This window comes from Dioscorea cayenensis, chromosome 12, assembly GCF_009730915.1.
Source record: "Dioscorea cayenensis subsp. rotundata cultivar TDr96_F1 chromosome 12, TDr96_F1_v2_PseudoChromosome.rev07_lg8_w22 25.fasta, whole genome shotgun sequence".
Lineage (NCBI taxonomy): Eukaryota > Viridiplantae > Streptophyta > Magnoliopsida > Dioscoreales > Dioscoreaceae > Dioscorea > Dioscorea cayenensis.
The window spans coordinates 17,491,280-17,502,347 of record NC_052482.1 but is presented as its reverse complement, the minus strand read 5'-3'; the positions used below and the strand labels follow the sequence as shown (position 1 = coordinate 17,502,347).

The 11,068-nt window shown below is 34.9% G+C and overlaps 1 protein-coding gene across 1 annotated transcript; it reads left to right on the top strand.

Moving 5' to 3' along the window:
• Positions 1-2,138: 2,138 nt before the first annotated feature.
• On the top strand, positions 2,139-10,326 carry LOC120273233 (nuclear pore complex protein NUP214-like). The gene is made up of 12 exons (XM_039279864.1): positions 2,139-2,435; positions 2,521-2,729; positions 4,132-4,297; positions 4,703-4,849; positions 5,032-5,156; positions 5,592-5,704; positions 6,597-6,736; positions 7,711-7,873; positions 8,014-8,159; positions 8,320-9,143; positions 9,910-10,062; positions 10,228-10,326. Exons 1-12 carry the CDS (start codon positions 2,243-2,245, stop codon positions 10,324-10,326), a joined length of 2,478 nt encoding a protein of 825 aa, XP_039135798.1. The 5' UTR covers positions 2,139-2,242.
• Positions 10,327-11,068: the final 742 nt, after the last annotated feature.

The following is an 11,068-nucleotide window of genomic DNA, read 5'->3' as shown; positions in this document are numbered from 1 at the left end:
GTGAAATGGCCTTGAGTTATGTGCCACTCATAGATGGTGTTGACTTGTTGTTGGAGATGCGAGAGGATATTGCGTTGTTGTTGTTGCTCTTTACTAATGGTTGAAAGGGCTGAAAAGATACAAGTGAGAGTGTCTACAGGTTGAGGGATGTCGTGTGAGGCCAGATGTGAAGGTGCAGTTGTGGGTTGATGAGCATTGAGTGGTGGTGGGTCTTACTCTAGGAAACCCTAATTCTCTTGGTGTTGCACTGTTGTTCACTCGGGGTCAGGGAGAGGGTGAGGTGGCGCATCGCCCATGACAATAGGCAATATGTGTCTTATTCTTTCGGAATCATTTTTATTGCAATGCAAGCTTCCATATCGATACGGATGCTACCTACAGCTTGTTTCAAACCAAGTAGATCAAGTTGAAAAGCATGGGCTATGGAAGTGATCAAGCCACCAATGACAATGTCACCAGTTTTGGCTTTTCCCACTTCAAAAAACTGGTGCACAAGGTGCGAGCTAGCATCCAATGGGATGTTATGCATCATAGCCCACAAGAATAATAATTCAGAATGCCACACAATACTCTTATTGTCACCTCGACCAAAAATGGTGTTAGATAAGAGTCTATGCACATATCGAAAGCATGGGTTTTTAAGACTCATGGCCCTAGCAGTAGATGGCTCATATTTGGATTTATTTGTCAAAGTTTGCTAAAACTCTTATGCAGGAAAATCATTAGGGGTTCTCTTGTCACCACCAGTGACAGTCCAAAAATTGCATTAAATTGGGCTAAATCAAGTTCATACTCCTTGTTAAACATCCTAAATGCAATATGTCATTTTTCCCACTCTTGACCATAAAGAACATTCACTTCTATTGAACTTAAGAACTCTAATGTGCTATTGTTGTGAGTTTCAAACAGCTTCATTTTCCTTGTCACCATGTTATTGCGGCATGTGCTCCTATCCATCTACATTAGAAGGAATACGTGGATAATGTTTACAAGCTCGATACTATTTTTAATATATACCGTAAAGAGTTTGAAGTAGTGCCTAATGAGGGGTATTAGACCTCGTATAGTGGTCAATGTCTACGTCCTGACATTACAATGCGAATACTTTTGAAAGGGTGTTCCAAATATACAAGAATTCATAATAAAATGGATATAAGAGAAGTCGGTCAACAGAAGCATTGTGGTTTATGTCAAAATGAAGGTCATAGTCGTTAGAATTGTTCTAATGCACATGGTCAAAGTAGTCGTTCATAATATGTGATTATCGTAATCTTTTTATAATATATGTAATTCTTTTCATCCGTTTGGAGTATGATATGTGTTTTTTTTTAATTGAAAATGATGTGTTAGAAAGAATTTAAATTAAAAAAATTTATAGGGACTTAAACGTAAAATATTATATAAAAAATCATTGTAAAATTTAAATAGAGTTGTGTGAAAAAATTTTAATTTTAAAAAATTATAAGGACTAAAATATAAAATATTATATAAAAAAAATCATTGTAAAATTTAAATAAAGTTGTAAAAAAAATTAATTTTAAGGTTGTAAATGTAAAATATCATATAAAAATATTATAATATTAAAAAAAATATTGAAAGAACCAATGGAAAAAAAGTGCCATGCAAGTATCATGCATGGTATTTTTTGGGATTTTCATAATTAATTAAAAAATAGCATTTTGGTATATGATTTAAAAAAATGCAATATTTAAAAAAAAAACCACAAAATTATTTTCTTAAAAAGTGAAATTTCAATGTTTTAAAAAAAAACAATCAGTGTTTTTCAAAAATAAAAGTGTTTCTAATTTATTAGCACTTATAAGATTTTTATTGTTCAAAGTTCAAAATGCGTTTAATGTAGTGGTGTCAGAAATGGTCTCAACTATAAAAGTGGATTTATAACCGAATCTTTGTATATGCAAGATAAATGTGTATGAGCTAGATGATTAATTACCTCAATATATAGCTTTTTTACTTTAAAAAAAAAAAAGTGTTTTTTAAAATAAATATAATTATTAAAATAAATTTACCTCCTGAGTCATAATCGAACGGCTGAGATCAGATCTTGTTCTCTCCAATCAAGATATTTTATCATCACCCGCTATATTTCCATTTGCACTCCACTCTATCTCAAGGGCACCATTCCTTCTCTTTCCGCTCTCTTCCCGCCCAATCGTTTTCTTTCTTTATTTACACACCCTCTCCCCCAACGCCATTGTTCACCTTCTCCGAGCTCCCGCTAATGGCCCGTGTCGTCGAGCTCGACGAGGAGATCGAGCGTGACGTCGATGGCGTCGGCGATGTCCTCTTCTCTCGCCTTGGAGAACCCGTTCCCCTCACTTTCCCTCCTTCCCCTTTCGATCTCTCCGATCCCCCTCGCAACCCCATCGCCATCTCCTTTTCAGCCCGCCTCCTCTTCGTGGCCAGCTCGCAAGGTGCTTATCATCTGCTTTTATCTTCTCTCCGATGGGTTGGTTTCTTTGTTCGTTTTGGATTAGGGTTTTTGTTTTGTGTATCTAGGGTTTATGGTAGCGGAGACGCCGGAGGTGATTCGGATGGCGAAGGAGATTAAGGAGAAGGGGGAGGGTCCTAGTGTTCTGGATTCGTGTTTCTTGGATGTGAAGATTGGGAAAGTTTCGATCTTGGCGCTGTCTGTTGATTCTTTATGGTTGGCTGCGGTTGTCGGTTGTGATGTTAAGTTCTACTCTGTTGAAAATCTAAGAAATAAGGTATTCTTTGAGCTTATGTTTTTGCATTCCCAATGGCACGACTATTAATCGTTGGGTAGAATTTATGCTAATCTTTAACCTAGTAATGCTTGCCAAGAACCTTGGTTGATGATTTGTTTTGTATGAATTGCTCCATTTTATACAAGTCTAATTGTGTATAGTGACATTGAAGCATATCTGCTGACCTGCAAATTTTAGTGTTGATATTTTACTGAATAATGTTGGATGTGATTGTTGTGTTCTTATTTATGAGTACCCAACACAAGTAGAAGTGAATGAAGCTATATTGCTTGAATAATTTATCTGATCAGAATTGACAGTGATCTTTCATGTCCTGCATCTTCAGTAAGGGAAGATGCTTATACTTATTAATTTTTTTTCCAAAAGAAGACATGCTTTTGTCTTGTAATTAACATTGTAATTGAAGGGAAAGTGTGGCTTTAGGACTCCATACACAAGTTAGAAGGGGACAAAATTTGAATGCTTATGCTAACCTAGAAACCTCTTCACTTCAGAAAATATTAGAACTGTTGTCTTATATTGGTTGCTGATCATAGAGAAAATAGATCTTTTATGTATTTCCTTTTTTGAATTCTGAAGTGTCCATAACTAAGTTCCTTCTCTAAATCACAAAGGTTTTTGTCAGTTACCTTAGACACAGGCCAGTTTTAGATTCTTTCCTTTTACTTTTTTACAATGGCTAGGATGCCATCAGGCTGTTTGTTGTGTTACAATCAGATGTTGGTATGCTCTTAAGAGTTTTGATTTATTCTTTTGAGAACTAACATTGTCATCCTGACAATTAACTGGCCCATAAGTGAACTTCTTAAAATTTGGCATTTGAACATCTCATAGACCTCTCAGATAGACGATTAAAGTTTTTCTTGAACAGAACCTGGTGCTTAATGTTTTGTTAAAGAAAGTACCTTTAGGGCCTTGTACCTGAATAAAATGAGTCTGAAGACATCTGTGTGATTATCTTGATGTCACATTACTGTATTAATGTACAATTTGAACTTAGGGATTCTTGGAATATGAACAAATAACTCAATCTGTGGCTTTCTCTTCCTACTGGATTTGTCTTCAGTCCCATGAATTATATGTTTACTGGTATTACGAGGCACATGTGGCGGTTCCCTCATTCGGGGAGCTTGGATGGTTTCTTCTCTTTTTTCCTTTGGAAAAACAAAACTACTTTTCTCCTTTTCTGTCTACAGTACCTTAATGGCTTTAAGTGCATGTGCATTTTGCTTTTTCTTTCAGTGTTTTATTCTTGTTGACATGCATCAATTTTAGCTGTGAATGGAATACAAGGAATCTGATTCATTCTAAAGAGGGAAGGAAGCATTTTATTTACCTCAACAATTAACCTATTGTTTCCTTGATTTATTATGCTTTCCAGGAGTCAACATTTTCTTTTCTCTGTTCGATCAAATCTGGTGTTGTCAAAGACTTCTTGTGGCAGAAGAACACTGGGAATGCATTTGCTATTCTCTCAAGTGATGGCTCACTTCAACTTGGGCAACTTCAAGCTCCGCTTAAGGACGTAATGAACAACATTGATGCTGGTTGGTATTTATTTAGCAGATATTTCACCTTTCATGAAAATTACAGTGTGTTCAATTGAAAGTGATTGCATTTCTTGCCCCCTTAAGCATTTGTAAATTTGGCATCTGATTGGATTAAATTTAGTAAGAGAAGTTCCCATGCTTTTCCTAAAAAATTTTGGTTATATTATATTTACCTTTTTCAATTTTTAATGTGCAATGAAAGTCTTAAAGGTCTCTTTTGGGGGATCATACATGGATATTGCTTAATGAAGGCTTTCAAATGCATATTTTTCTTCTCTTTCTCTCTTTTTCCCCTACAAGTAAATTTGAATTTTTAGTGTAAACAACAGTTTCTGCTTTAATTTTATGCATTCTACTTTAATCATTTCCTGTGGCTCAATAGCATTCTGATTATTCTTATAGTTGATTGGAGTGAAAATGGTGCTTTTATTGCTGTTGCAAGGAAGAATACACTAAGTATTTGGTCTCTTGATATGAAGGAACAATGCCAAATGAAGTTATTGTTCCAGTCATGGTCTGATGCCACTGATTCAGAATGCTCCATAAAAGGTATTGTTCTGCTAGTTTTTTTTCTTTGTTCTGATTGGATACCTCGATTTTGAGATTGAAGAGCTGGCATAGTATTGCCTATAACTTGTTATATAGTATTCTTGAATTTTTGGAAGTTTTGTATATTTCTTGTAATCTTGGCACTGAAATTTAGATATTTCTGCGTTTTCTTGCGGTATCAGTGGATTCTATTACTTGGTTGCGCAACAATAGTATAGTCATTGGTTGTGTTCGGGTGTATGAAGATGGTAAGGAAGAAGGTTACCTAGTTCAAGTTGTTGCTGTTGGGGAGCTTGAATTTTCTGAGGTTAGTTCATTAACTGTACTTTTTCTTTGCGAATATTGATTTTTTTGAAGGCAATTTGATATCATTGTAAGCTTTATTGGCATTTGGTTTCTTATTCAATATTCACACTGCCAAAACAATGATTATCAGCGAGTCATCCATCACATTTTTCATTATCATCATGCATCCCTGGCATTCCCAACACGATGATGATGTGGTATTGGTGTCAATTGCAAAGAAGACATTTTGATGACATCCTATTTTCGTCGCTTAGGCATCTAACTTCCCTGCAATGATCGTTATTATTATTATTATTATTATTATTCTTTGCAATTTATTTCCTATATATATCATGGCTTTTGTTTCTCATCCTCTGCCAGGTTTGATGCTTGGCAATATTTTAGTTGTTTCTCTTTCTGCATCTCTTTTCATTTTCTTCTTTTCTTCTTTTTGCAGAGATCTAGCAAGCCTGTTGTTTTTTCATTTCCTGACTTGTTTGAAGATACTTCTGATGACATTTTGCCTTCTGGTTGTGGTCCATATCTTTTTGCGAGCTATTTGAAACACTTGTAAGAATATATTTACATTAGCTATTCACGCAGTTTTGTCTTATTTACACTTTAATACTCGCTTTCTTCTGTGAGGTTCTCTGATACTAAGTTCTCTTTCTTGTGTTGATAGAGACTTCTTGATTTGATAATTTTTATTGTGCAATTGCTTATATTCATTAGAAGATTTGCCTTACGATCTGCATACTCAGTCTGTTTAATGAAAAGGACAATTTAAGGTTACTTTCTTATGGCATGATCATCATCTTAGCTTCCTTAGTCTAGTGCTTGACCACAAGAATTTAACTAACCTTCTCACTAAAAGATGGTTGGCATGATCTTCAACTGGTTTTGACACCAAGTATGTCCAGGGAATACTATGTTGTGGGTAGTGAAGGAGCTATGCATATTCAGTATTTGTATGCAGGTTTCTTTTAATTTATTAAGATCTTTTCACTCTTAAGCACTACAATTCATTTTTGTCAAAAAAGAGCATGGATGTATGGCTGATTGATTGACTTATGGCCATGGATGTCTAGCTGATTGACTTATGATGTCGCAATACCTTCCATATGCAGTACTTGTCTGTAGGCTGCTCGTTAAGGGATTTTCACTGATAGCATTAGAATTGATTTTGTCAAAAAGAGCATGGGTGTATAGCTGATTGATTGACTTGTGAACATGGATGTTTAGCTGATTGATTGATTTGTGATGCCCTCAATACCTTCCGCATCCAATCTAAATGAATATTCTAATGCCAACCAAACTTTCTAGCTAGTGTCTTAGGATGAGAAAGAGGAATTTTTCTTCTATTGTCTGGATTATGCCTGATTTATTTTATGCTACTTCTTCATAATTATGTCTTTGACCTGCATTGAATACAGTTAATCTAACTTCATTTTCTCTCCGACAGGGGCCTGATGCTAGCGTCATTCAAAAAGGCTATTGGTGCGCATCTTTTGCTGCTACGCTGGTCCCTAGATGGTGACAGAAGAGAAGCGGTATCTTTGGAGTATGAAAATGAAATTTATACTCCTAGGATTGATCTTCAAGGTAAACCATAGTCAGCAGAAATGCCTGATTATGTTATTCCAGACTCTGGATGTTAAAATAATGAATAACTTCAATTTTAATTACTTTTGTTGTTAATGCATATAGTTGATAAAATGCTAAGTTGGTGTTTCATTGGAGGATATCCCGGATTATCCCATGGCCTCCAACTAAACACCTGAAGTTTTGTTGGGGTTATCCTGCCAACCTTATTTTACAATTTTTTTTTAAATATTAGTAATAATAAATGTCTATCATTGATTAGAAAAATGTAATTTTACCTTTTATTTTGATTAGTATAAATATAGTCAAAGTTTGATCAATTTAAAATAAAAGTTTTCCCTCCAAAACAATTTCAAAAAAATAAACTCAACTGTATTAGCCCCAACTTCAACCAAGCACACCCTATATTTTTAGAGTATTGTCGGGCCATTTTGCTACTACAGAGAGATATCTGCAGTGTATGAGGTTGTGTGCTTTTGTTTCTTGAATGCATCGTTCCTTGGTCTTTCTCATGGATATCATTTTGGTTCTGTTATTTATGCTAGCTCATGATATGGCCACAGTTGGTACCATTATACCTGATGCTTGTGGATTGGAATGCTATTTCGTTTGTGACTTGTGGAAACTGAAGAACCAATAAATTTTTTTGTTCAGATTGCTTTGTTGAAATGGGCAAGGCTTGTTTGAGGCATTTCCAAGAAATCTTCTTATTTTACTTCTGTTAACTGCTTCCAAGTTATGAAACTTTTGTGCATTTTGCTGTAGATAACATGGAAAAAAAAATCGATGTATCTAGTTATCCATTTGTTTAAAGTTGGCCTTTGTTATGTTTATGTATGATTTGCCAATATTTAATAGCTTAACTGCTAAAATGAAGTTTCATTTTATAGGCAGTTGTGGGATTATTACTTTTACTATATAGTGCTCACTCAATGAATATGGCTAAGTTTACGAAGGTTGTCTTTCTCTTCCAGAAAATGGCAATGACAATTTGATATTAGGGTTTGTTGTTGACCAAACTCCTTCAAATGAGAAAGTTAGAGTAAAAATTGAAGCTGAATTTAAAGAAGTTTTCCCAAACTGTACTCTTTGGTGTCTCACTTCTGAAGGGAAGCTTATACTGTTTCATATCTTGAGGTAGGTCCTGTCAATCGTGCTATATTCAGGTCTGAGCCTTTTTTTCCCCCCAAGAGTACATGTCAAATTATTTGCAGAAATCTGTTAAATTGCTATTTCACTTGTTAATCTTCACATTTGGTGATTCATTTCTTGTTTAGGACTTCAGATGATTCTTATACACCTGACACCAGCTCATCTGAAGATTATAAAAGTGTCACAGAGAGGACTTCTGCAGCCATTTCCTTAAAGCATCAATGGCCTGCAGTCACATTGGGTCCGTTGGGATTGAATGATAGTGCTAAAGGTGAAGTTCCATGTAATATATTAGAAAGAAAAGCATTGATCAAAGCAAGCATATTTTGGTTAAGGGCATTTGAAAAAATTACTTTTGCCTTTGTACAATCTCACATCACTATGATGCATTTGCTTGTTCATCTTCTTACTCTTTCAATTGATTCCTGCAGTTAAAGAGTCAGAACCTCTTCAAAGATTGGAAAAAGTTAGCCATGCTAATGACATAGTTCTTACTGGAAAGGAAGTTGAAGGCAGCTCCAATTCAAATGCTCGACTGTCTCCTGTTCAAACACTAAACGCGGAAAAGTTGCCTGTGGTGTCTTCTCGCATGCAGGATCCTGGGTTAACGCTTTCAATTAGTGCTAAGACCTCTATCCAAGAGCTTAGTTCATGTCCTCCTGGGCAGACTGTGAGCACCACTTTGCCAGTAGGAAACCTGTCAAATGAAGCATTTACTACCATGCAAGTAGGCACTAGAGTTTTGGGTCAAAATGTTGAAAAGGAATTAGCTGGTTCAACTGGTAGCCAAGGAGCCTCATTTGGGTCTCAATCCACTGGAAAATTGGGTTTTACAAATAACTTTAGTGCAAAATCTTCATCTGCTCTTGATAGATCTGTTCTGGGGGGCAATACTCATAGTGCTAAAATTGGGTCAGAAAATAAATTACCGTCTTCTCAGCATGGCCCTATTTCTGATGATAGTCTGCCTGGTAGAAAGCCTTTTAGTTGGAAAGTATCCAGTTCATCGCCACCGCCACCAGTGTTTTCTGAGAATAAAGCCATCCAGAGTGAAGGATCTAAAAGCTTTTTGGTCAAGAAAGGAAGCCCTGAACCTTTGCCTGTTATGCATAAACCATTGCCAATTATGCCGCAAAGTTCAATGCCGGGGAAGTCTCTCAATTTTAAGACACAGCCTTCTCTCAGTAACTCTAGAAATCCCAGGTGTCCTTGGATGGCGGAACCTGAACCTGAGTTGTCTAAGCAATTTTATAATGTAAGCCTGCATTATTGTCTTGTTGGTTGTATGTATTATTCACTGCCTTCCAGTCTCTTGATCCAGTAATGGTAAGAGAGATGAAAATTTCCTTCAACTTTTGGGTCCATTAGAATTTGTTTCATTAACTCATTTCACCTTTACTTTCTTTTATTATTCTTAAAGCCAGATGTGCTTTAGGCTTCAAAGGGAGTCAATTATTAATGCAATAGGTATTATCCGTGGTGGAAGGTAGTTAGGAGAGTTATATATGATTGATAAATAGAAGGTCACATTTAGGCTATTGGTGAGAGCTTAGTTTTGTAGTCATGGTTTTCCGCTGATGTATTAGGATATATATCTGAACATTGTGAAAAGACGGAAATGAACTTTAAATTAGAGATTTTCACACTAACTTTTTATAAAAGGGGCTTAGTCTTCATAATTGCCTTTCAAAGGTTGTTTCCATTTTAAGGAGCTGGTTATTTTTTTATATATCTATCTTACGTTCTGAATTGTCTGACTTTCCTGTTCTAGTGTACCATAGAATGGATTTGCATTTAGAGGAAGGAACTCCTACTTAAACTTGGTTTACCTTCTTGGTAAACATGCTCTATATATATTCATATAGGGTACATTTTTTTTAATTGACAATTCATACCTAAACGGCACCTGCAAGTTATCTATTTTTTCAAACTTTTTTTCTGAGAAGTTGTTATTTTCTTTATTTTATCCATTATTTTCTGATTTTTCTTGTTGTGCTTCATTAATCTGGATCATACCCCAGGGGAAAGATATGGCTAATGAACTTGATAAGCTCTTGTCATTCATAGAACGAGAAGGTGGATTTAGGGATGCTTGCACTATTTCTCAGGAGAGCTTACTTTCAACACTGGGGGATGGTTTGAAAAATCTTTCCATAAAGTCCCAGGTGCACAAGGTAGTGCTTCCATGCTCTTATGGTATCTAATTTTTTCTTCACTTTAGACCTAGTCAAATCTAGTCCAGCATTCAAACACTGTGATATGCACTATGTATTAAAATTTATTCTCTTTATAGTATGCTATTTTCTGAAAAATTAGTATATTTTCTTTTGGTATTGTAGAACAAAATAGAGAAGCAGCTTCTGGAGATTCAACAACTACAAAATAAGATGCTTCAGGGTATGACTGATACTGCATTAAAGTTTTCCTGGCATGCATAGGATAAAAGTTTGTTTTGTATCGCACATAGGCAGTTTATTTTCGTAATGATTATAAGAACTTATGAAGTATAATGGTTGTCTGACATATCAATATTTTAGATAAAGTTTAATATCAACAATGATCAATGATATATATATATATATATTAAATTCAAATATTTCCTTTGTCATATAAGGGCTTATTTATTGCCCACTTATTGTTTAGTTTATGATGGAAAACATGAAAAAACTGTTGTCTACATTATATATTTTTCTCATGATAATATAGGTAGCAACCAGGAGAAGTATTTTAGGTTGTATGGTGCGTGGGTAGCTTGATGGGTGCTACATATGAGGGTGCATGTGCATTTCATAATTAAAATATTAAATATTAGTTTGATATTCACAATAATTGCTTAGTTTGTAACTGAATTGGAAAATAAGAAAACAGAGGCAAAATAGCACAATGTAATTTTAAAGTTATTTAGGTGCCTGACATATTTATTTTAGTGTAATGGTTTGTCACCAAATTTCATATGACGATTATGTTATTGACTTTCAATGGAACATTTAATTTAATCCAACAAATAAAATATGTATGTATAAAAGTCTGACAAGTCTAACATAAATATATTATAACATCAAAATTATTTCACCCTTACAAATAATTTATCTGTTCTGCCATTTTGTAAGTTATTTTTGAAGTACGTTATATGACCACCTCCACAATGGGATAGTGGTAACTTATTTCCATTGCAAGTGA

What these genes read in the sequence shown, in the direction of transcription:
- LOC120273233 (XM_039279864.1), top strand. Translation starts at nt 2,243, where the DNA reads ATGGCCCGTGTCGTCGAGCTCGACGAGGAGATCGAGCGTGACGTCGAT. An exon ending in CTTCGTGGCCAGCTCGCAAG is followed by an intron (nt 2,436 to 2,520) that starts GTGCTTATCATC and finishes TTGTGTATCTAG; the next exon opens with GGTTTATGGTAGCGGAGACG. An exon ending in GCGAGCTATTTGAAACACTT is followed by an intron (nt 5,705 to 6,596) that starts GTAAGAATATAT and finishes TCTCTCCGACAG; the next exon opens with GGGCCTGATGCTAGCGTCAT.